General features: G+C 47.6%; 1 protein-coding gene across 1 annotated transcript in view; it reads left to right on the forward strand.

Moving 5' to 3' along the window:
- The first annotated feature begins 1,270 nt into the window (after positions 1-1,270).
- The window catches only part of APCDD1 (APC down-regulated 1), a 31,446-nt gene continuing 6,098 nt past the window's right edge, over positions 1,271-26,618 (forward strand). The window contains exons 1-3 of the mRNA XM_038543878.1: positions 1,271-1,418; positions 13,990-14,173; positions 17,045-17,576. Coding sequence (XP_038399806.1) covers positions 1,361-1,418; positions 13,990-14,173; positions 17,045-17,576 — 774 coding nt within the window. The 5' untranslated portion in view covers positions 1,271-1,360. The remainder of the gene's footprint in view (positions 1,419-13,989; positions 14,174-17,044; positions 17,577-26,618) is intronic.

Below are 26,618 nucleotides of genomic sequence, written 5' to 3' on the forward strand. Positions count from 1 at the left end.
GTCCCGTGGCTGCTCCTTATCCCAGTGTGAGGAGGAGGTGACATTTAGCCCCCTGGGGGCTGGTGGACGGCCCAGGGAGGAGCTCTGCAGGGGAGAGGCCCCGAGAAGAGAAGCCTGGAGCCTGGCACCGCGGCCCAGCAGCCCAGCTGCCCCGGAGGGGACGTACCCGAGCCCGGGGGAATAGAGAGACTGGAAGCCTGTCCTGCCTTCGGGTGTTAAAAGCCACCGTCAAAGTGACCAGGCCTGCCCTGGGCCACAGCCGCAACCAGAGTCAAGACTGGGGCTGGGAGAGCGGAGGAACCCAGCCCGGGCACTGACGGCGCGTGGTTCCCCGAGAGTTGTCCCTTGTCTCAACAAGTCCTTTGCCTCCCGTTGCCTCCGCCGTTGCCCTCACACGTTGGGGCCTGTGCCGGGTCCGGGCTCGCGGGGGGCCCGGCTCTGGCGCGTGGTCACGATCCTCGCCTAGGGCGCGCCCCGCTCCCCCGAGGGCGCCGCCGCAGCGTCCCCGCCGCGAGCAGCTGTGCAGAGCTCCGCTCCGCCCGGCAACCGGCCCCGGGGCTCCCGGTCGCCCTTTCTCCCCTGCCGGGGCGCCCCCGTCCCGCGAGCCGGCCTCCCCCCGCGGCCCGCGCCCCCTTGGGAACGGCTTTCACCAGCGGTGCCCCCATCCCCGCGGAGGGAAGGAAAGGGGTCCGGGGCCCCGGGCGGAGGCGGGAGGGCGAAGGGCACGGCCTTCCTGGCCGGCGGGGAGCGGGGGGAGCGGGGGGAGGGCGAGGGGCGGAGGGAGAGGGGCGCGGAGCCCGGGACCGGGCAGGGGGATGCTGGCGGGACCGAGGAGGTTAAGGACCTGCCGGGGAGGGGAAGGGGAGCTGGGGGCGAGCCGAGGCCGCAGGGCGCGGGGAGGGGCCGCGCGGGGGACCCGGCAGGAGGCTGCGGACGGGGGCGGGGGAGGCGGCGCCCCGCGCGCCCTTTCATGTCCCCGCGCCCCGGGCCCCCGCGTCCCCGCCCCGGCCCCGCCCCCGGCCCCTCCCCCGGCCCGCGGCCCGGCCGCCCCGCCGGCGGCGCTCGGGAAATATGAAGAGACGCTGCAGCTGCGGCGGCGGCGGCGGCGGCGGCCTCGGCAGCTCGGAGCGGCGCGCGCGGCGGGGGCGGGGGCGGGACGCGGAGCGCGGGGCTGCGGCGAGGCCGGGAGGGCGGACAGGCCGGGCCGGGAGCGCGCGCCCCGCAGCCCCCGCGCCGCGCCCCCCGGGCATGGGGCGCGCCGTGGCCGCCTGACGCGCGGGGCCTGGGCGGGTCGCCGGTGTCCCCGCGCCGCCGCCTGGTCGCGTCCCCCGGGCCGAGGCGTCCCTGGACGGCGGCGGAGATGTCCGGGCCGAGCCGCCTCCTGCTCGCGTACCTGTCCGCGGCCCTCCTGCTTCACGGTGAGTCCCCCGCGGGCCCCCGGCGGCCGGGGCGTGCTCTCCGGAGGGCGCAGCGCACACACGCGCGCACACACACGCGCACACACACACACACGCCCCTACATTTCGGCTCCCGGATGGACTGCATCTGGTTCCAGGGAAGACTTTCACGGACGGGTGCACTTGGCGCTCCGGGGCCCCGGGTGTCCGGGCGCCCGCGGGAGGCGCTCGCGGTGTGGCCCCGGCTGGGGCGGCTGCGGAGCGGACGGCGCGGGCGGAGGAGCGGCCCGCGAGGTGCCCGAGCTGCCCGAGCTGCCCGAGCTGCCGGGGCCCGCGGGGGTGGCGTTTGCAGACCGGGGCTGAGCTCAGGGCGCTCTCCCAAGCGCACGGGGCGCAGTTTCAAGGAGCAGGGGGCTCGGAGCAGCCAGGCTGTCACCCCCGGGTCCCGGAGCCGGGCACCGGACACCGGCCTCCTTCGCGCTCCTGCTGGATGGTTCTGTTGCCGCGCGTCGCCTGCCGCCTTCCCTCCGGGGCCCCGGCGAACCCGCAGCCAGAGAACACGAGCGCTTTCAGAGTTCCAGGAACCGCTCCGGGAAGGGTAAGGCAGACTTTGTGCCAGGTCGGTGTTGGCCCTCGCTGCCGGCGGCCGCATAGCACGCTGTGCTGATTCAGAAGCCCCAGCGAACTCTCCCTAAGGGTGGACACCTGACATTTCGGCGGAGCCGCTCTGCCGGGAGCGTGGCTCTGCTCCCTCCACACCACCAAACCTCCAGAGGCCCTGCGGGCCAGACGAGCACCCTCCAGGACGCTCCGTTTCCGAGCAGGACCCGCAGCGGGGTGGAGCTTCAGAACGCATGGATGCTTGGTCAGGGCCACGCTGTGATCCCCCACCCCCACCCCCACCCCCACCCCACCAGCCCTATAATCTAGGAAGGCAGGAGCCGTGAACCCCGCAGCTCTACCCGACTGGCTCTTTCCTGGGGAGTCCTGCTCCAGGACAGACGCCTCCAGCCCTGGGGGCCCTGCCGAGGTGTCCGGTGGGGCCAGACCTGCCTGAATTGCCAGGGTGTGTACACGGAGCCCCAGTGATCCCAGACTTTAAAACTTAGGATGGAAGGCTTGCAGTTTGAGGGCCAAGGAGAGAAGGTATAATTATAGGGTTGCACTCCCAGGCCCATCTGCTTAGAATTACAGAGCAGTTTTAATCTTTGGCTGAAACATGAAACAAATCAGAGCCAATGAACAGATCAAACAGCAGCTGCCACATGCACCAGAAGAAAGAGGGTGAGAGAGATGAAACAGAGAAAATTGTCCCCTTAAAAAAATCTGTTGTGATATCTGCGAACAAAAACGGCAGTATGGTCAGATGATTTTAAAATGAGAAACGACTTGGAAATTTGGCATAAGCAGGATCGTTTTTTGCGTGCTGGACTACAAAAGTGGTCCTCAGTATGGGCAGCTTGGAGAAGCTTATTATGAACTTTTTCTCCCTCTTTTCAGAAGTGGGTGTTGTGATTATCCTCCCTACCCTGCCCGCCAGGCCAAGCTGGGATAGTGACTAATAGTTGGTAATAAAAGGCCAGTATATCCTCGTGAGCATAGCTATCTGCATCTCCAAATTTGAGTCTGTGCTGGCCTGAACTTCTTGGGACGAGAGATTTACCCAGACCCTGTTGTGCTGGGAGGGAGGAAGGAAGGGGGCAGTATACCCCAAGGTAGGGGTGGGAGGCAGGCCCCATGCACATGTGTATGTGCCTGTGTGGCGAAGAGAATATAAGATAAAAAAGGGGTTTGCAAATTTTAATTGAATGACATGGATACCCTGCAAAAAATTATCCAATTTCAAAGTGAATCTGCAATGGCAAAATTATTAACACTGAAGTTGCTCAAAGACCAGTTTGGATCCTGCAGGGAGTGTTGGACTGGAGCACAAAAAATAAACAGATGGAATGATTGTTCAGTGTATAAGTCCTTGAGATTTAAGAAAGGCTTGTCATAATTCATTAGGATAATGTAAAACACTAGGAAAGAATTGAGTATTCTCATGTTCCTCTTTTTCCTCCTGATATTCCCCAATTGAAGTAATTTTAACTGAGTATTAATCATCTTAACCCAAGAGAATGGCTTGAGGACTGTGTTCTACTCTAGAGTTGGGGGGTTTACAAGCATGCAAAAATTCTGTAATGACAGACAAGCTTGATCATATATTTTAATGGTTATGAGTCCAAAAGAGAGTACCTGAAATCTTCTTAGAATGGCTTAATCCTGGTATCAGGATTTTTTTTCCTGATGCCGAGGCATCTTGTATTGTCAAACATAGGATACTATTTGTCTATTTATGGTAGCAATTACCAGGTAACAACACACTTTCTGGGGTTAGGAATGTATTTGTGACAAATTTTAATAAATGTAGTTTTGGACATCATTTATAGATTGTTACACTAGCATGCCACATTAATAAGACTAAAAAGTGCACAAGGCCTTCATGAAGAGTCTGTGTAAGGATGCTATAGAAACTATGATATTTGGTCTCCAGCCTTTGCTGTTTGTTGGTTACTTTCATTTCAACTCACTGCAAGTCATAAATCACCCCTATGTCCTGCTGGTGAGTAAATTAGGCTCTGGCTGGATTTGAACCTGTTGTTTGTTTTTGCTGTTTTTCAAATGTAGTGCAAGACTCAAGTTCAAAATTTAGTGGCATAAAAGTATACATGTCAATTTTACTTTCGTCTCCTTCAACTTCTGAAAACAATTGCATTTCTTAATCCAAATAAAACCTATTGAATGTCACAGAGGTATGCAGCTGGAAGATGTCCATTATCACTGTTTTCTTTGCTTAGATGAAAAGCCACAAAAATCATTCGGCTCCAGAAACACAGATTAGCATGAGGTATTCCAGAATAACTGGTGCTTTAATACTCAGCAAAGTGCTGACCTTCTTTGCTAATGGAAACATTTAAGTTTTGGAACTGATGCTGGGGGAGATGTTCTACTCCTCCCTCCCCCACCCCCCCCCAACCCCACCAGTGCAGTTTACTTGTGTAGAACTCGTTGACTTTTCTGAAAGAAGGTACTTTTGAGCTCTTCCTTTTCATTCAAGCATATTCTAGCAAAATGTTAAAAAAAAAAAAAACTAGATTTCCAAATGAGAGCTTACCCAACAAAATCAGAGGAAACACTTAAATAGGGTAAATTACGAATCTTTGAAATACTGTTGTACTGAAGACAGTTTTTGTAACCAAGAAAACAACATGTTTCCCGTACCCTTTCCCCCTTGGTCATAAAGTGAAATCTTGAAAAGAAATATGACTCATTGGTACATAAGCAGGGAGCAAGGGTCTTAGATGTTAAATATTCTCTTGTGAAATCAATTGACTTGCTTCAAACATGTGGCTGGGCAGATCTATAAGAGTCACGTTCACTCTTTTTCTCCCCAAATGAGAAAAGAACTAAACCTTAAGTGGATGATATGACTGTGTAATTACATACTGTTTAGGGACACTCTGATGGCAACTATAATCAATTAAAGTGAAGCATGAGACATTTAAGACTAGAAGCACGAAAAGATAGGTTAGTGATTGTATACATCTGCCGAAAGCTCACTAGCAGGACATGCCTTCAATGGACGCTGGTGTATAGTGTTGAAGTGACAAAACTGCCATCATTGTCCATGCACATCTTCTCACATGTGTCAAGATGTCATGCGTACAGGTCCTTGTTTGGTTCTAATTTGGGAATAGAATTATTCTGGAAAGTCACGAGATAGGAATCGAGGCTCGAGAAATAATGTGGTATCACCCTAAAATTATTAAGGGTATTCTGTTCCATAAGGGTTTTCCAGTTTTATTCATTCAGCGGGTACATTTATGAGGCCCTACTGTGTGCCAAGTACCACTGCATGCCAGGGACAGGAGCTGTGAGGAGGCGCATGCTCCCTCTCCTGCAGAGCCCCAGAGAATATCGAGGGGTAAAGAAGAAAAGCTTGTTGCTGAGTCCCTGAGCTGGGAGGACGGTGTGCTCTGTGTGACTGCAGTACTTTCTCTGCTGAGAATCCCACCAACCCCACGCACACCATGCACACACACACCATGCGTGCACGCACATGCACACGACCATGCTAAAGAGCATGGCTGTGGCCTCAGCAGTCAGCTACAGACGCAACATGCATATTGTATAGTTTGTAGCTCAACCCCACTGTCTAGCCTGGGGACCATGGCTTTAGAAGAAAATGACATAGAAAATTACCTCATTTTCAGCTATGGTTGAATGGGGCCAAGAATTTGAAATCTTGACTTTATTGTATTTCTCATAAAGGGAAAAATATTTTTAGATAAAAAGGTTTGAAGAGTGGTGAAAGCAGCTCTTCTAGCTTTTACCTCAAAAAACAATTTGGAAATAAAAATAAGAGCTTCGTAGGCATAGCTGCCCACATGGTAGTAAAATCCAGTTTGTCTGCAATGCTTACAAGTTTTTATTCCAGCACATGGAAAGCTGTGCTGGAGTTTATCTAGCAGAATCCATGGTAAAGCATACATTTACAGTAATGACTGCTTATTTAATTGGGCAGGGCAATTTCATGGCTAAGTAATTACCTGCATTTAATCTAATCAGTCACATTTTATCTGTTTTGGGTTTTTACATATCATACCAGTTCTAACTTGAGAATACTTTCTCATTCTGATTATCCAAGTAATACATGTCACATTATTTAAAACAGAAGCACGTGAAATGAGCAAGAAAATGAGCAAGATCATTCAGGATCCCCTACCCAGAGACAACCATTGCTAATATTTTTACATTATGTTTATTTAGCCATTTTGGATTTTTTTTAAAGCATTGAACTACATATTATAGAGACTGACCTGATCAAAGATTCAGTCCCAAGAGCGCTTGAAAATTGTCTCTTTCCCCACTAATTTTCCATTTTATTACACACAAAATGGTTTGGAGCTTTTGGTTCTCAATCTTGATGGGCAGGTGAGAAACTCTGGAATATAGCTAGATATTTCAAATTTTTTAAAACGCTTTTTAAAAATGGTATATGCATGAGAGAGAACCTCACACATAGTAGGCACTCAGCTAGTCGGTGAATGAATGAATATTGACTTTCAAAAGGCAAGTAGTCACTGCTCTGTCTGCATATTCCCCCACCCCTCACTGTTCTGTTTCATCCCTCCCTGTCCTTGGATTGGTTGCTTCCTGAAAACACGGTGCGTTTAGGAGCAAGCTTTGCTGCGGATGGCTGTAGCAGAAGTAGTATATTCATTGCCTTTGACAACTAACTGTGCTAAGGACTGCTTTCTGAATGCACAGTCTGGTGAATTCAGTTGTGTCAACAGTCATCTGGTCACAGGGCTTTGTATTTAGGATGTAAATCTCTGTATAAATGGTCAACCCTATGCTTTCTTTCATTTCAGGGATTCTGGGTTTTGTTTTGTTTTTTATTGGTATCTTTGAGAGTTCTCAGTCTCTAAACAGTAGACTACTACAATTATGATAGTGGTTAAGGTCACTGTGCAGTCATTTTGAACTTCTGTTACAGAATGTCTTATTCCCTGGGAGTTAATCACTCGCACGTGCACACATGCACACACATGCATACGCGTGAATAAACCATCCAGAGCTCTAGGATCTCATTTAGTTCTCTAGAAGTGGTAATCTAGAGAATTACACCCTAAACCCTTCAGGAATTAATTTTCGTTTACAACAGGTAAATAATTTCCTTCCAAAGTCTACTATTTTCTCCCACACTTACTTGAAAGGAATACCCACTTGTCATAATTTTGTCTGAGCCCAGGCTATGAGACCCCCAGTGTTGGAGACCATTTTATGGTAAAGTCATTTTCCCGATTCAGAACTCTGCTGGATAGGGAACAGTGCTATGAAGAGCTTCCAGTTCAGTTGGTAGCTTTTGACTGGCAGCTTATATAACACTTCACATTAAAGAGTACTTCTTTAAAAGAAAGAAGTGGTTCTAAAGAATGGTTCTCCATTTGTAACTTTCTACACCCAGGTAGTAACTGGCATTTGATAAATGAGATCACGTATGTATAAAGTAAATTGTAAAGTGTTACACAAACTTTATTATTACTAGTATTATAATTTTTACTTTTATGCAGGTAAAAGGCATGTACGTAATTGGATGAACTACCAAAGCCACCTTGAGGACTAAATTTTCATTTACTTTCCTACTGTATAGTTGTTTTTTAAGACTTTGAGATCCTCTTTTCCTTGGATTCATTTATAGCAAAATCTTAATAAATGAGAACCCAATTTACTAGTCTTCTCAATTATAATATCTAGATCTATCATCTATAATATCCAAATCTATAATATCCAAAATATCTAGAATCCTCAGTTAACCAAATGTCGATGCTATTTGTGCCTATGCGGCCCCTGTAGGGACCAGTGTTCCTAATAATGACCTTGAACCACTTTGAGAACCTGAACCATCAAAGAACGCCCATAAATGTCAACTGCATTCAACATACAATGGCAGAATTTTCAGCAATGAGCTATTGTGACTAGTCGACATGTCCAGTTACATAGGTAGTCCAATTACTTGGAGGTTTTAAAAAGCGATTACATATAACAAGCACATTTATTATGAATAATAGAGATACTCAGACAGCAACTATTCTAATAGTCACCACCCCTGAGTATTGCATTGCTAAGTACCAGGATGATGGATTTCCACAATTTAAGATTAAGATATATAAATATTTTGCACAAGTTTCTTTTCAGATGTAGTGCTAAATTAGTGTAAGTTCTACTTTCCTTTCTCTCTCGCTTCCTCCCTCCCTCTTTGCTTTCTTTGACTATAACTTCTTGTATACCTTCTCCACAACATTCAGAAGATGGTCAGGACAGAAAACTCAGAGGCTATAAGAGAGATTTACTGCTATTTGTTCAGACTGTTCCCATATCATCTCTTCCTCATTTATTCAAGCAAAAATGATATACTGAACCATCATCATAGAAGCTTCAAGATGGATCTTCCTGTATCCCATCTGCTTCCCATGCCTCCAAAAATGGGAAAATCGGTCTTCCCCAAAGGGAATTCTATTGTTACATTGCTTAAAATCTTTTGGGGATTCCCTGGGTGGCTCAGCAGTTTAGCGCCTGCCTTCAGCCCAGGGTGTGATCCTGGAGTCCCGGGATCGAATCTCACATCGGGCTCCCTGCATGGAGCCTGCTTCTCCCTCTGCCTGTGTCTCTGCCTCTCTCTCTCTCTCTCTCATAAATAAAATCTTAAAAAAAAAATCTTTTGCTGGTTTCTCTTTGCCTTTCCAGTGAAATACACTCAGTATGATTCATGGCACTCCTGATTTTGGTCCTGCTTCTCTTCTTCTGTTCCTCTGTTGTGAACCACCCATTTGATCCCTCCTCCCTGAGCCCAGCCCCAGTTCCTCCTATATGAACCCTTCCTGTCCACCTGTTTATGTTGGCTATGCTGTATATTCTTCCTAAACCACTTCCATTCAGTGTTCCAGGCATGGTTGGCCCTTCATGAATCCTTGTAGGATAAATTCAGAGCCTGCTCTTTCTGTCCCATGAGTCCCCCTACAAGCCCACTTGGGATCTGGTGTTGTCCAGCCCATTGGATACTCCCTCAGGGCATAATGTTTGTAGCTTCCATGCTTAGACTAGATCCTTGTCCTTCAGAACTTTTCTGATGGTTTGAATGAATGAGCTGCTAGTTTCAGGGCCAAATTGGAGTTGATGTACTCTGAGTGGCACAGTGAACACAGAGGTCCCTGGGTTGACCAGAAATCTAAGGCTGTTCTCCCTGGAGGGCACAGGATGGCTGATCCTGAGACACAAGCCTTAGGGATAAGGAAAGCTGTTAAACTTGCCCCTTCTTGCAGCTAGACTTGATGCTTCAAATGACCTTTTAATTCTAAGCCATTTAATAGAAGTAGCACTCATGAGAAGGTCAACTGGAGCTTCCACACAAGACAAGCCAAGTAAATATTGGAGACTACTGTTGGCGGTTGACTGCAGACCCGAGACAGTTTGTCCGACCGTACAGCAGTTCCTGCTTTCACATGACCCATTTAATTTTGCTACTAAGAGTAAGGTGGTGAGTACTTCAAAGGGCAAAGAGAAAGAGAACAATCCTATTTTTTCTACCCTAAAAATATAGTAGCAGCCTCGTGTGCAAACCATAACTCACTGTATGCTGAGGAGCCATGCTTACTATAGAGTTCTTCTCTACCTGGCTGCTCGTGCTGCTGATCTTTTGCACTGAGCCTTACCAGGTCTCTAATTTTTGCTTATTGTCTGATAAGAGTGATGGCCAAGTGGAGATTTGTCTCTAGAAACCCAAGTGATGTAGTGATCTTTTGCCTCTTTCTGAATGATTGCAATATTGGTGGTTCTGGTTGTGGGATTTTATTTCTTCCACCCCTGGTTAAAAAGCATCACGATGGGCTCCCTTCCTCTGTGACTGGCCTTCTGAATGACCCATGCAGATTCTGACCACCACTCCCTCTTCCTCTGCCTTTGAACTCCCAGCTTCCTTCCCAGAACCCTCCTTCATCATCTCCACCCTTGTTCTTTGACATCCAGGCCAATGAATCCTTGCGAGCCTCAAGGTCAGAAAAACTTATCTTCATTCTTCTTCATGTTTCCAGCTCCTAAAATATACAAAGTAAGAGTGAATAGGTATTTGTTAAACTGAGTAGAACTCGTCAACAACCACAGAGCCTGGTGCTTTGGGTTCCGCCCTCTTCTGTATAAGGATCTCCAGTTAACTGTTGGGGAGCCCTGTATCTTTCTTTACCCTGAGCACTCTGTCCTGCTCAGAGCTCAGAGGGAGCCTGGCTCTGGACAACTTTCCCATTATTTTAACTGTGCTGTTAGGTAGGATTTTCTGTAGGCAGTCTAAAAGCCTGATCATTATTTAAAATAATAACACATTTAATGAGAACTGTGTGTCTGTGCTAACGAAGACAGGCTCAGTGAATCCTGAGACCAACCCTAAGAGATAGGTAATGTTATCCCCTCTTTACAAATGAGTAGATGGAAGCTTGAAGAGGTTGAGTCATTTGTTTAAGATCACCATGCTAATGGTGTGTTTCATCAATTGGAAGATACAGCTTTTTTCCTATTTTAAGGTCTCTGCATTGGATGTGCATTTTAGGGTCGATGGGGGTCCCAGCCCCGGTTAGCTTCCCTGATACAGTCTTTGCCTGTGTGAACCTGGACACAACAGCTCCTACAGTCATCACATCACTTTTTTTTTTTTTTTTTTTTTTTTTTTTTTTATGATAGTCACACACAGAGAGAGAGAGAATGGCAGAGACACAGGCAGATGGAGAAGCAGGCTCCATGCACCGGGAGCCCGACGTGGGATTCGATCCCGGGTCTCCAGGATCACGCCCTGGGCCAAAGGCAGGCGCTAAACCGCTGTGCCACCCAGGGATCCCCATCACATCACTTCTTTTATGTGTCTCCTTGTTACTCCATGTCGATGGATTAGTTGCAAATAGGTCGGTTTTGAAAATAGAGTAAATGTTTGAGCCATGCGTGCTGGGTTATTTTTCTCCATTACCCACTTATAAATTACACTCTTCAGAATCAGTGTGGCCTTCTAACAGAGCAGTGGAGTGTTAATTTGACATCAGTGAGGAAAATGTTTATCACTGGAGCAATAAACTGCGATTCCGTATTTTCTCACATAGCAACAATCAGTTACATAGAAAGGATGATACCCATAGAAAGATGTGGCTCCTGGGGGGCTCAGTCGGTTAAGCATCTGTCTTCGGCTCAGGTCATGATTCCAGAGTCCTGGAATCTGGCCCCACATGGGGCTCCCTGCTTAAGCGGGGAGTCTGCTTCTCCCTCTTCCCTATGCCCTCCCCACTCACCTCACTTGGGCTCTCTCTATATATAAATATATATGATCTTAAAAAAAAAAAAAAAGATGCGGCCGTGTTTGTTTGCTATTGAGATACAGGCAAAACAAACACTTGTCACAGGTGAAGCATTGCAACTGAAGGCAAGAAACATCGTCAAATCTCCTTGAACAGATAAAAGCAAGAGAGAGCAGTAGGGCACTGCTGTGCAGCATTCAGTGGTATCTCAGGACTGTTGTTCAAGCACGGTGTCATCGTTGAACTGCGAGTGTTTTTGTCACTGGTACTAAAATAATGATGCATCTTAACAATCCTTGAAGTCTTGGATTCGATGAAATCCTTTAAGTGGCAGATCCAGTTTCAGACTCAGGCAGCCTAGCTCCAGAGCCTTGCCTATATCCACTATCCTTCCGGCTTTTATTATCTTTACGGGAAAGCAGTTCCAGGGTGTAAAGGAGTTTACAAATCAATTTTCAGAACATAGCTTGATTGATAGTGAGATAATGGTCCTTTACCACCTGCTTAGTGTCACATTTAAAGCAGAATCTTCCCCAACCCCCAGCGCTTCATAAGTTGAATTAAAATCTATTTTGTTAGCCACATTGTAATTGGTCACACAGTCACTGACCTATTAGACGGCAAGCTGTGGATATCTTTCATTGCTTGATCCCCTAACTGAGGATTCAGGAACTGCCTCCCATCATCAAGATAATTACAACTCTTGGGATTGGTGGAGGTACAGTCCATAGTACCCCCTCTCCCTTCTCTAGTTCAGAGCCAACTGAGAGATCCACAGAGTCCTCAGACAAATGGGGATGAAAACATGAGAACTGTGATAACTACTCAATCAGAAGACACAGTATAGACAGATGTCCACGGTGGGGTTGCTAATAGTTCACCCCTGAATTTTTCAGACTTTCCACCTGGCCTAGTGCCACAGCCAAACAACTAAAGGGTCAGGGCCCTTACTACATGGCAGGGGTAGGCACTGATCCAAATCCATGTGCAGTCGGCCCTTGAACAACATAGTTTAAACTGTGTGAGTCTACTTACTTAAATGTGGATTTTTTTTTTATAAAGACAGCACAGTACCGTAAGTGTATCTTCCTTATAATTTTCTTGATAACATTTTCTTTATCCTAGCTTACTTTATTGTGAGAATACAGTATATAACACTATAATACATTGTTCAAGGGCGAACTATATTTTGAAAAGAGGCCAGTTTGGCAGAGAGAAGTGAATGGCATAGTCACGCACGCAGCTTCACTGGGGAAGGTTGAATGAGGGATAGAGAGAGAATACCTAGGAATGTCACTCTTCCTCCATGGAAGCAGGGGCCGCCTCTGGAAGGAAGGGCCTCACTGAACCACTGTGAGCACCACCACCACCAGACGTGGATTTTGGAGATTTAACATTTCTCTCATTCTTGCTGGGGTCCAAAGCACCTGGCTGGGCTAAACAGGGTTGGTGGTGAGGTTGCATTTCATGTGAATGATCCCTCATAAGTCCTGGCTTCTCTGTGAAGTTAATTAGGTATTGATTACAAAATATTTAACTACCTCTTCATAGGTAGCATTCTGATGAGTGTATTTTATTAATTCTGTGTATATTTTTATTTTATTTTTTGTATATCTAGTGTTTTTTGGTTTTGAGCTTTCTTTTTGTTTTGGGGTTGTTTTGGGGTTTTTGTTTTGTTTTTACTAACATAGTACAGATTATTTAATAGGTCCACAATAGTGGTGTGTTGATGTGATAATTACTTCAGGAGTGAATCTTCAAGAAAACAGTGGGCTTTCAGATTACAACTCCATTTGCTGGTGTTATGCTTTATTCTGAACACGGGCTGGTGGTTATTTTGCACGTTTAAGTGTCTGTCGACCTAAACTGCTTATACTGAAGATGAACTTATTCCTGATATTCCTTTATCTGTGGAAAATAAAAATAGGCTTCTTGTAGTTATTCTTTTTTTTTCTTTCTTTCTTGTAGTTCTTCTTAATTGAGAACCCTATATTAGCAATGACTTTGTGGGTGTGAGAGGCTGGAGTGGGAAAGGGATTGGGGAAACGTGTCCCACACATACCCCGCTGGAGGGGGGTGGTCTGTGACTTGCATACCACCCCCCCCCCCCATGGGCAGCCCTATAGAGGGTGGCCATCCAGCGATGAAGAGAACCAGAAGATGCGTAGCTTGGTAGGAGCAGATGTCAGTTAGTCCTCCAAGTTGTTCCTGGGCCTCCTCCATTCCCTCAGAATTCCCCTTCCACTGAGGCTGGTCCCCGTGCTCCCCCCCACCCCCAGATGTGCCACTGCATGAGCCCATCCTTCCTGCTGACTCCTTTCTTACACCTCCCTTGGGTGACTTTGGAATAATCTTCATTTGTCTCTTCGTAATATTCATCAGTCTGCACTGTAAGCTCTCCCCTGGATGCGCCACCTGATTTGCCATTTCACAGATGCGGGGATTGGAGCTCAGGCTTTGCCAGGAGATAGCCAAGAGATCTCCCGAGAGACAAGTTGTCTCTGTGGGTCTTGGCTTTCTCCCCTGGGAAGTGGTCTCCCGGGACACAGCCCCCTTTGAGATGTGAACTCCTGGAGAGCAGAGACAGTGGTACACCCATGGGGTAGGAGTGCATTTCCCATTTGCGGTGATTCCTTGCCAAGGAGGCAGCCCCTCAGCCCCAGTCCTGTCTGCCCCGAGCTCTCCTTTCAGCGAACTTCCCGCTTTTCTTCCAGGGCTGGGAGAGGGTTCAGCCCTCCTTCATCCAGACAGCAGATCCCATCCCAGGTCCTTAGAGAAAAGCGCCTGGCGGGCTTTCAAGGAATCACAGTGCCATCACATGCTCAAACATCTCCACAATGGTGCAAGGATCACCGTGCAGATGCCACCAGCTATTGAGGGCCACTGGGTGTCCACCGGGTAAGAGGGCCGGGACCAGACCGGGGCGGGGTGGGAGGGGAAGGCAGGGGAAGGCCTTCCTTGAGGCTTCTCAGATGCTCAGAGACTGTATCCTCTCTGCAATGGTCTGGGTGTTATCTAAGTTCTACCTAAAAGCCAAGCAACACTTTGAAACTCTGGTTGGGAAAGAAACAGAGCTAAAGACTGTAGAAATGTTAGCTAAAGCAAAGATGCCTACCACTGTTAACCACAGGCGGGGAGTGAATGGGTCCTTGTTTACCGAAGTCTGCGGGACCACTGGTGTATAAAAAGAAGCCATTAGCAAGTGAAATTAGGAGTCTGTATTTCACCAACCCTGAAACATAACTTGCAAGCTTCTGAGGATCTGAATATTCTAGCCATATTCTGGTAATTTAATATATGGCTTCAGGGTTCTAAGAGTAAGTGAAAAGGTACTCAAGCTACCTCTACTAGCAAGGGCATAGTTCTTGGACTCATTTTCAAGCTACAGAGCTGAGATTTATCCCAGTTTGAGCTCTGGCTTATCTTCCAATACAGCTTTTAAAAATAGCCTAGAGGCAAACCTGTGATTTTTTTTTTTCCCCTACCCATTAAACTGTTGAGATTTAACAAGGCTCACTCTGGGATCTGATCACTTCTCCAGGTACCTTGGGAAGGGATCAAATGCACACAGAAAAGAGAAAAAAAGGAATTTTTATAAGATGATGAAGACCCAGAGGTGTTTTATTTTCTCTAAAGATGTGGTTTCATAAAATAACCGTGTGATAAATATTTGCACAATCTTAATATGATGTACTTTTAAATAATTTATCATTTTATTCAAACAAATATTTATTGAGTGTAAAAATATTTACGGTGTGCCTAGCACTGTTCTAGATTTTGTGTATATAGCAGTGAACAAAACAAGACATGGTCCCTGTCTTCAGGAATTTTACAAATAAACATACAAAGAAGTACTATGAAGAGGGGAAAAAAACAACAGGTGCTCAAGGAGAATACCAGGGCCTTATTTTAGGATGAGGGTGGGGTCCTTACCAAAGGAAAGGACACTTGAACTGGAATGTCCTTAGCTGTGCGGAAGACCCAGGGAAGAACTTTCCATCTGGAAGAACTGGGAAAGACTGGGTTGGAGAAACAACTGATCCAGAGCCCTTGTAGTCAGGGTATAGTAAACCCAGGTGTAGTGATCCGGGAGGGGCAGCTCCAGATGAGGCTGCTGGGGTGGGGAGGGTCAGCTCCAGGGCAGGTCTGGCCATATTGGAGTTAGATCTGAGAGAACTAGAAAGTCATCGAAGAGTTTGCAGCAAGGACAATGCTTAAGACATGAGTCAGCTTTTGCACAAGGCACTCTGGCTGCTGTGCAGCAAACGGGTGGTAGAAAAAGTGAGAATGACCAATTAAAAGATGGTGCAACATGTGCATCTAGAGGAGATGAGGCCTAGGTGAGGGGGGTGGCCGGCCCAGTGGAGTGTGTGAGGACTTGAGATATGTTGAGTCCTGAGGCCAAGCAGCACGCTTACAGTGCCCTTATAAACAGACCACAATGACCACTCACGCTGGACGAGGCCTTCTTCAGAAGGGGAGGACCTCTGTGGCTCCTCTGACAGACCACAGGGCCCAGGGTTCCCCTGAGTGCCTTCTGTGCACGTGGCCTCATTGGGCTTCCAGTGACAGCCTTTCCCAGAGGTGCCCACTTGGAGTAATGTTTACCTTGTACCAGTGTGTTAAGGGAAAAATGGAAATGTCAGTGATTTTGAGAGTAATAGGCCTTTGGGATTTCAGCTCCACTGCTTCATTTAGCAATGCTGAGTCTGCTCAAATCATATTGTCAATAATATATAGTAAATGTTATATATGTGGTACATGTGTGTATTATATATTCTATTGAGTTTTGATATTATATAGTTATATATTTATCACAGACTCAAGCAGAGTTATAAGGCCAAACCTGATGGATGTAAGTCATGATATAACTGAGATTAGCATCTAGTGGAGAGTTACAGAGGTCGGATTCATTGGCCGATGTGTTGAAGAAACCCTCTGGCGTTTCCCTGGTGCTAGCTGTGCTGCACAGCTAGGAACTGGCCATGGGTAGGGCAGTGATCAATTCCTGTCAACCATTTGTTCCCTGTAGACCTAGTCCAAGTATCTCTGGCCTACGAATCTAGCATTTATCTAAAGCCACAGCGAAAAAACATTTTGTCGTCATTTTGTCAGTCAGCATAAACAAAAGGAGCCCTTACTTCTGTTACGTTAGCTTTGCTTTCACTAATGGACTCTTTTCCCCAGTAGAGGGAAAATTAATTGTCAGTAGATGGGAGGGCGAATTTCTAATTGCCCCTAAGTGACTTCTCCCCAGACTAGATTCCATTTCAGGATGACAGACATCCAGCACCTGTCTGCTCTAGACAAGGTCCATAGAAGAGAAGTGTTCAGGAAATCAGCTGGTCTTGGACTAGCCTAAGGAGACTTCCTTCATAGGCCAGCACTATTCTCTTCTCTCTTCCCACCGGAAAGAGAGACGCTTACTTCCCTGGAGTTAGGCCCCCAGGTGGAAGTGAGAAGGGCAGGTTCGGGCTCCCTTAGCTTGTTCATACAATGAATAAGGACTGTGGTGTAGAGAGACTAGGAACACAGCCCGGAGCCAGACTGCCTGGTTTCTCCTGGGTGCTTATGCGGCCCGGGGCACCTTCCCTAATCCCTCATGCCTCGGTTTCTCCAGCTGTAAAATGGAGCCATGGGGTTTGCAGCGAGGATTCCATAAGTGGTAGGCCCAAGAACGGCGGCTCAGAGTGAACATTTGTTGCTATGGCCATAATTTCTTGACACTGCCACGAATCTCCTCCTATGCCTTCTCCTTTCCTCCTTCAGCTGTGAGGTGAGGTCAGGCCCAGAGTTCATCACGCGGTCCTACAGATTTTACCATAATAACACCTTCAAGGCCTACCAGTTCTATTATGGTGGCAACCGGTGCACGAGCCCCACCTACACGCTGGTCATCCGGGGCAAGGTCCGCCTGCGCCAGGCCTCCTGGATCATCCGCGGGGGCACGGAGGCCGACTACCAGCTGCACAACGTGCAGGTGGTCTGCCACACGGAGGCCGTGGCCGAGAGGCTGAGCCAGCGGGTGAACCGCACGTGCCCGGGGTTCGTGCCCGCTGGGGGCCCCTGGCTGCAGGACGTGCCCTATGACCTGTGGCGGGCGGAGAACGGTTGTGAGTGCACGAAGGCCGTGAACTTCGCCATGCACGAGCTGCAGCTCATCCGCGTGGAGAAGCAGTACCTGCAGCACAACCTGGACCGCCTGGTGGAGGAGCTCTTCCTTGGGGACATCCACACCGACGCCTCGCAGAGGATGTTCTACCGGCCGTCCAGTTACCAGCCGCCCCTGCAGAATGCCAAGGTAGCCCGCAGCTCTCTACTCAGGGCCCAAGTAAGACGAGTGACCCGTGGGGAGGCCCGTGGGTGCGGTCAAAGGGACCCAGGAAGCCCCAGGCATCAAGGTGCAGAGGTGGGGGCTGCCCAGGGAGGGACAGGACAGTGGGGTGGGGGTGGGGGCTCTGGTTTTCCTAATGACCTATGTTGTGGCTACGGGCGGTGGTTCCGAAGGTTCCTAAGGCTCTTCTCAGCTCTAACCCTCCACCAACATCACCTTTGATCTCAGAGGAAATCATAAAGGAAATTCGGAGATGTCATAGCCACACGTGAAAGGGATGTCACAATAGCAATGATCCCAGCCTTGGAGGAGGTGGAGAGGTGCCTGAGGGGAAGGGGGTGCTGCTGTAGGCTGTGGGGCTTGTGGTCTCCCACCCACACTGCTGCTTTCAGAGTTCACAAGGACCCCCTGAGGCAGGTATTGCCTCCCTTGCAGGCAGAAAGGGGAGGTAGCTGAAACTCTGGGGGTTTTCTTTTGCCCTGGGTCATGCACTTGGTGATGTTCTGAACTGGAACTTGAACCCAGACCTCTTTCTCCAGACCCCACATTCATTCCATTCAACTAAGTGAAATGTAAAGTCACTGTGATCACAAGGGAGGATAGAGAGGGGCAGGAAACAATTAAAACCTTATAATGTTCCTTTTTTTGAATGATAGTCCAGTAATTATATTTGGAATTCACAAAGCATTTCCTTCCCATGGGCTCAGAATCCGTGTCAGCCTGTAACATGATCTTCCACCACAGAAGCTGGGGAAGCTCCAGGTAGGGAGGGGTGTGCGGGGAGGGGTGGAAGGAGATTTCTCCAGTAACCGCCCCCCATCAGATTGGCTTCTGTGGACTCCTCTCTAGAACAATGACTCTTCAAATGAGGGGCCCCATTTGCCTTTTGTTTGATAGTTTATTCATTTTTTTTAAATATATTGCTTTTCTTAGTCCTTTGAGCTTCTTATGACTGGTAGAGATATCCCAGAGTACTTCCCCTGCCAAGGACCACTTGGTGTTATCTTCTGTTTATCTGTGCTGTTGTGAGCTCCTGTAATGAAAGTCGCCTTTATTATAATTGTGGGAAATCTGCTGAGGAAGCCCACTTGGCGGGCGCTGCTTCCTCTAGATGCGCCTCACCAGGGACTGTCCCCATGTGTGAGGTGAAGCCAGACAGCCCAGAGCCCCAGATCCAGCCCCTCCCTGGGCTCACAGCATGTCCCCAAGCACAGAACAGGGAGCCAGGCCTACTGGGTCTAGCCGTGAGGTTTCAGAGGCCCTGAGGAGCAAGAGGTAAGTTAGGGCAGTGAAGCAGAAGGTGGCCTTTCTTGCCAGGCCTCCTCAGGATGGGTGAGGAGCAGAGTTGAAGCTCTGCAGGCCCTGTGCATCACAACAAGCCGTCAAGAGCACAAGGTGCCTGCCATAAGTGGCACCTAGGCAAGGGTGGCTTATGAGACGACGGCTAGGAATCATGGGCTCCCCATCCCTTCACGGGACCCTTCCGGGTGGAAGCATCATCCACAGTCGGTGCTGATCAACACGGCTGAACAGCACTTCTCTTGAAATCTCTGGTGTGAGGGAGCAGCCAGGTAAGGGAGCTTTTCTTCTGAACATTTGGCTTCCTCTGAGTACAGTCTAGCCAACTTTTAAATTATCTCTGGGAATGGGGGGTAAAAATGTCATGAATAAAAACAGCCCACAGATAATCCAGAAACATTTGGTAAGCCAAGAGCACCAGCCAGGTCCCACCCTGAACCCTTAGGAAGCTATGCTAAGCATGGTGCCTGCTGGCTCTCCAGCAGAGACACTAATAGGCAGCAAACAGCCCAGAGGCGGGAGCAGTGAGGCGGGGAACTGGGTGAGGAGGAGGAAGTCTGAGGGAGGAGGCAGGTGCAGTCCTGGAGCTGCCTGGGCTGGTGTCTGGTCGCTGTCCCCTCCTTCGGCTGGTCCTTTGCCCACACACAGGTTCTGATTCGTTTTTGTCAACTACACACACCCATGGAGGCTGCTTTTAGTCCTGAATCGAAAGAAAGGATTAACCATGCACTTTCTTTTTTTTACCTCTATTCCCTCACTCTGAATTTGCCCTTGTATTTCTTGTGGCATGGCTCATCAGGAGGCCAGATAGGTGAAACCAGTATTCCTAGGACCTGTAGCTCTGGAAGATTCCTACTCCCTCCCCAGGCCTGTAGGAGGGATTTCTTATGTTGTCAGTGGACTCACTGAACAGAGCCTTCTGTTGAGAGAGCAAAGGCACACACTTGTGGTTCCTGGAGGAGAAATGTCTTGACCATGAGTTATTACCATTGGCATGAGGACTGAGGATGACAGTTGTAAGGCTTCCCAAAAAAGTGGGAGACATGTTTGTCTGTTTGTTTGTTTGTTTGCTTGTTTAACACTGTCTGGATAAATTGGCAAGAATATGGACTTTGAAGGTGGTAGTCAATCCTGGAATTCACTTCTCCTGTGGCCATCAGCTGCAGGTGATGGTGGTGTCATCTGCTTCTGAAGCCTAATCTTCCTTCAATAAAGTGATAAGACTATAAGACTCAGTTGCATTAGTGTGCAGAATGCTGCCTGCCATCTGGGTAGGGCCCTTCACCAAAGCCCCCTTCTCTCCACACCTGAAGTAGGTAGCCCTTCTGGGCGGGTGTCTCCTAGAGGGATGACAAGGACAATCACATCGACTGGGGCCTCAAAGTGTTTGATGATTCATCATCATGAATCATTGCCTCCCCTTTTCTCCTCCCTCCCCTGCCACGGCAATTGTGAGGACATTTACCCAGATACTTAAGAGGTAGACCCTCTAAGCCCTAGGCCTGATGCCCTGATTTAAGAAATTTTAAGGGTGGAAAGAACCTTGGGCATTCTGTTAAGTACAAAGAAAAGAAAAAGATATAGAATAGCATGACCAGCATGATACTACTGTGTGAAACTAATAATGAAAGAAGTATAAGATGAACTTAGAAAGGAGGCCGTATTTCCAGAAGGGTCCAGGAGAAATGTAGCAACTGCCTCTGAGAAAGGGAACATTTTGGTGATGGTTGGACCGAGACTCATCGCCCTATACATCTTTGTACCTTTTTTGCCACGATCTTACATTTATCTGAACAGTCACTATGCAAAATTAGAATAAATTTCAGAAGTGAGGACTCTGAGGCTCAGAGGAGGGCTGTGGCTACAGCTGGAGATGGTGGCAGGGCTGAGAGAAGGACCCAGGCAGGCGTCCAGGGCTGGTGTGTGCTGTCCACCATTGCGACTGCCAGCCTGCATGGCCATGGGCGTCCTTCGAAGGCCAGTGAGGTCTGCATGGCTCTGGGAGCTGAAAGGGCCCGTTCTTCTTCTCTTGTTGTCCCTGGCATGATCCGCCTGGCGCGCAGTGTGCCACCGATTCCTCAGGAAGTGTTTAGATCCTTCCCCAGGACAGCTATGAGAAGGAATAAACGGACTTGGCCAGTGGTGCCCTTCCAGACTCAGGGCAGGCACAGCCCTGGGTGCTCCCTGGCCACTGGCTGGTGGCAGGTCACCTCACCCGCCGGGAAGGGGAAGGAGGAGGGCTGGGAAGCATCCGGAGAGACCACACTCCCCCCCCACCCCGCCTCTTTGAACTCTTTGCCTCCCTTAATTGCCAGTCCATAGAGACCTGGCTGAAAATTAGTTTAAATGCTAAATTGAGTTTGAAACCACTAGTCTCAGCCCCTCTGGAAACGGGACACCATGTAAAAATAGAAACTTTAAATCAACTTGTTTTTCTAAGCTTTATACAGCTTCGCTGTGAGGTTCAGAGTCCTTTGGCAAATGCGCTGCGTTTGAAGAGAATCAGGTGTGCCGGGAGGATTCTTTCAGGATGAAATTGGCTAGTCTTCAGTACAAAAAAAAAAAAAAAAAAAAAAAATCAAGACCACATAAAATAACCCTGAAAAGATGCTTTCCCTGAATTGAATTTAACATCAGGGCAGCCGTCACCCTCTGCTTAGATTTTCGTGCAGTTGAAGGGTTAGCAAACCAAATTCTTTCAGTGGTAGAATCAAATAGTAATTAAAAGCAAATGATCGCCCCGGTTGTTGGAAATGCCAGAGCCTCAGGATCAGACTTGTAAGCAAATGGAATTGATCTTTCTCCAAAATCCTGCACTGATTTAGCCACAGGGCCATAAATCAAAGGGGTTGTCTAAAACCAGACACTTTCCCCAAGCCGTGTATCTCAAATATTGTACCCCTGCACATTCATAGCACATCAGAGGGAGACAGGCACCCAAGTGCTTTTTTAAAAAGTAGCTGAGCACTGAAAATGAAGAAGGTGATACTCATGTGCTTTCTCTCTTGAATTCTGTAGAAATGTCTAGATTGCCAACCGGCCTTTGTTTATGAGGGAGCTTGCCTTCCTGAGCCTTTTCAGAGTCCGTGAGACTTTCTGGTATCTGTGACAGCCGAGAGACTGTGGGCCAGGTGGCCACGGGCAGCGCACTTTTCAGCCCAGGCCCAGGAGATGGCTCTGCCACAGACGAGCCCCTCCTCAGGCATGAGTGTGGTGGGGCTCCCAGTGGCTGGGTCAGTGGGTGTCAAAGGAGCCATGGAAGGTGGGTTGCGGAAGAATTGGCCTTCCTTCTCTTCCCGCCACTGGCAGGAAAGAAGAGGGAATCCCGGAGGTGACAGGAGGTGATAGAGGACTGGGGAGTTCAAGGAGTCATCACTTAAAAAGCCCATCTTACACTGAGGATGAGTCCTAAAGAAAAGTGTGGCCCTGCTGGCCGGGGCTGGGTGTTTACTGTGGAGCAGCAAACGTTGCACATTGTATGAGAAGACGGAGCTGACGATTGGGGTTGGATGATGGGGTCTTGATGCTGAAAGGATTGCCGGTGTGGACCTTTTATTGGGGCCAGGGTATGAAGTGTCAGGCAATTGCTGCACCACGCACCTGCTGGCACGTACTTTTATTGCAGAAACAGTTCATTATACTCCTTGACTCTGGAGTATTTCAGCAGATAAACAGACATGCAAGGTTGATTTATTTAAGGAGTTTGCAGACCAGGAAATACTTGTTGTCAGGGATAGTGTAAGTGGTAAACAGTTGATCCCTTAAAAGGCAAGAGAGCCCGGAGGACAGAGTGAGAGCCTGGGCATGCCAGAAATCAACCATTCAGAAAGTCTGTAGTAAGCCCGCAGTGTGTAGGGGCGTCTGCTCAGCGCTGCAGGGAGAGTGGAGGAGGGGGATGGGCCAGACCTGATGGGGGCTTTGGATTTCTAGCAGATTTAGTGTGATTATTAAAACGAATCTACTTTAGCTATTGAAATGAATTTAGATTGCTAGAAGTGGAAGAAACAAGTCAAAATGTCAATCAGAAATTTTGTTCTGAAACCATCCTTGAAGTCATTTATTTTAAAGAACTGGCTTCTGAGGGCCCTATCTGGCTGTTGAGTCTGCACATTGCGTGTGTGTGTGTGTGTGTGTGTGTGTGTGTATGCGAGGGGGAGGCAAACTTATCTTTGGTGTGCTTTTCTAATGTTTTATAAACCAGAAAGGTCTTTGTGAGCTAACCTTTAGGTTCAAAACTTCTTAGAAAGCCTCTTTCTAGAAAATGAAGAGCTGCTCCCAGGGACCCCCATCCCCCAAGCGCCTCCTCCACTTCTTAACTGCAGGACAGTGTTGAATTGACCATTGTCTCACTAAGTGGTCAGGGGACAAATGCAAAGCCTGAGGAGTCGGCAGCCTAGCTTTCTTGTGTCCTTCCATCATCCTTTCATCCCTCATGGTTCCTGCCAGCTACCTCCAGCCCCTAAAGCTACTGTTTGGGAGACACAGCATGTGTGACCGTGGCTAGTCCACTTACTGCTTCCTGAAAGTGGAATCATCATGACTCATTGAGGTGGTCAAAATGAGCCCAAGTACATCAAGTCCTGGGACCCCAGATCTGAAAAGCACCCTGAGAGGCCCCTTCCACAAGGCAGTCAGCTCTCATCATTTGTGATGAATGCTAGCCTACTCTATTCATTTTGGTAAATAGCCAGTGACAGCATCCTAGCAATTAGTCTGCCACAGGTGAGACTTTTTCATATCTGTCACGCCCCCCCAGGGTCATGGGAAGTAGGAAAAATGGAGAGACGTCTGGTCTTGGCCTCCAAGAACTTGACAGAGTTCTTCTCCAGTGGAATGGAGAGGCCCCAGGAAGGCCGTATGTGTAGGAATACCTACAATAGAAATTGAATCAAATGCATGGAGAATTGCGGTTATGGAAAAAAAAAAAAGTGTTCAGCTTCAGTCATTGGCAGGTTTCTTCCTGAGAAACATGAATGTGTTTTTTATCCCATGGAAGAAAACTGTGAAAGGAAGTTTCCATCATCTGTTCCCATTTCTCCTCCTTGGGCAAAACTTTTAGCCCAAGAAATGTTTTATTCATCCTGCTTCTCTAGTTGATCTGTTCACAGCAAGATGATATCAAGTAATTTCTTCCATTCTGGGAAGACGCTGGAAACAAGTGGATACTGTCACCAAATGTTGTTGAGGAACCAACTCTCCAGAAATAAATGTTGGCTGGGACCGGGAGAAAGCCTGGAGAATCCCTATCAGTCATCAGTCAGAGAAGACCTGTTCCAGGGACCAGAGTCTTTGATAGGGAGACATCTGTTCTTTGCAGGACGTCAGCCTAAGGGGTAACCAGGGGATAGCACTCAGCAAAGCCCCAAGAATAAATTATGTTCCAGACTCTACTTTTGGCTTGTAGAATCCTTTTTTTTTTTTTTTTGGCTTGTAGAATCCTCTGGGCCATGTTATTCTACCTCTCTGTGCCACGGTGCCTCATCTGTAAAGTGTGCCCATGGTCTCTTTGAGAGATCATAAGCTAAGGGGATGATTTACTTGACCTTCCTCAGACTCAAATGTCCCATACATGCAGGCTGTGGTTAGCTGATGTGCAGGAATCAGAATGCACAGTGGGCAAAACCCCACTCTGCCTAGAACATTGCACACTTATGAGGTTGAAGGCCGATTTTTCATTTTTAGAATAGGTTTGATTGTCTTCTTCTAGGAAATGAATTCCATAGGGATCTTTTTTCTCTCCTCCTCCTTCAGAGCTAAAACATTTTATAGTTGGTGTAAAGAGTTGCAACAAGAAAACACATTCTGGTCCCTCTGCTTTAACCTTCAGATCTTCTGTGGACCCTCACTTTGAAGTAGTCCTTTCTACGATTCAGGGAAGGGAGTGGTTTGAAACCCCAATGGTAGAGCCTACAAAAGGACAGCTTCTCAGAGGAGAAAATGGATCGGAGTTGGGGACCAAGAATCATAAAGCACCTGATATTTCAGAGTACACATCGCTTTTCATGTCAAAAAGCTCTTCCCATTTATTTGTTTTGAAAAGCTGCTATTCAAGAAATGCATCCTGAAGAAGAAAAATTTTAGAGCCAATACAGAGTATAGGCCTTAATTTCTGCTTCCACATAATTGTCGCTATGGGTCTTGCAGGTTTTATTCAAGCCAAGGATGATAGGAATAAAGAGCACAAATTAGACTTTTAAAAAAATCTGTCTGTACAACAGAAAGGTTTCCCCCTTATCTAACCATGGCTAAACTTTCCCCTTGATGACGTCATTTGCAGAGAGGCCAAAAATCCCACCCTTGTTTATGACATCTTGGTTTCTTAATGTCTGCTTAAGAGTTGTTATAAAAAGTTACTAGTCCATTCAACAACAAAAACAACCCTATTAAAAAAATGGTGAAAGGACTTGAGTAGACATGTCTCCAGAGAAGATATATACAAAGAGCCCATAAGCATATGTAAAGATGCTCAGTATCACTAATCCTTAAGGAAATGCAAATCAGAACTACAGTAGGACCCTGCACCATACCCATCAGATTGGCTATTATCAAAAAGAGAAAAAAAAAAAAAAACTGTTGGTGAGGATGTGGAGAGATTGGAACCCTGTGCACCATGGGTGGGAATGTAAAGTGTGCAGCTGCTGTGGAAAAAAGGTATGGTGATTCCTCTAAAAGTTAAACATAGAATTATGGTATTATCCGGAAATTTAGCTTCTGAGGGTATGCCCAAAATAATGGAAAGTCAGGTCTTAAATAGATTGTACACCTGTGCTCATAGCATCATTATTCACAGTAGCCAAAAACTGGAGTGTTCATCAACTGATGAATGGATAAACAAAATGTGGCACATTCATACATTGAAATACTATTCAGCCTTAAAATGAAATTCTGACACAAGCTACAATGTGAATAAACCTTGAGGACATTATGCTAAGTGAAATAAGCCTGTCACAAAAAGGACAAATTCTGTATGCTTTCACTTCTATGAGGTGCCTTGAGTAGACAAGCCCATAGAGACAGAAAGTAGAGTAGTGGTTGCCAAGGGCTGCGATTAAAAGAATGAGGGGCTGGTGTTTATTGAGTACAGAGTTTCAATGTGGAAAGATGAAAAAGTTCTAGTAATGGATGGTAGTAATGGTTGCACAAGAGTATGAATGTGCTTAGTGCCACTGAACTGTGCACTTAAAATGGTTAAGATGGTAAGTTTTACATTATGTACATATGTATTTACTTTATATATTTTACCACAATAAAATAAGTAGGAATTTGGTAAGACCAATACCCAAGGGCCAGGTTCCTCTCACTCTGTCCCTCAATTCTCACAGACCCAAATGATGGATGGCAAGCCTTCCTTGCCTGTGGCCTACTTTTCTCCGCTGATAAATGGAAATGCTTCAGCCAGGTCCCCATCTCAAGGCTCAGGCCTCTATGCCATTGACCTTAAAAGCACCACATGAACTCCAGATGCTACCATGGCACGTCTCCGGAGCAGTCTGGGCCTGCAGGCTGTGCCTACCTCTCATCACCAAGCTGGTTCCTGTTCTGATGGAAGAGCATTTGATCCCTGATGTTATGCTGGAGCAGTCTTGTGAGAGCTAAGACCCCTATTCTCCTGCCCACCTCCACCCCATCCCAGAAGCTTTCTGGGAGGTTCTTGACTTGATGTTGGTATTTGAGCAGACAAATCTTGTCAGGGAATGAGACTCCTACCTA

This window comes from Canis lupus, chromosome 7, assembly GCF_011100685.1.
Source record: "Canis lupus familiaris isolate Mischka breed German Shepherd chromosome 7, alternate assembly UU_Cfam_GSD_1.0, whole genome shotgun sequence".
Classification (NCBI taxonomy): domain Eukaryota; kingdom Metazoa; phylum Chordata; class Mammalia; order Carnivora; family Canidae; genus Canis; species Canis lupus.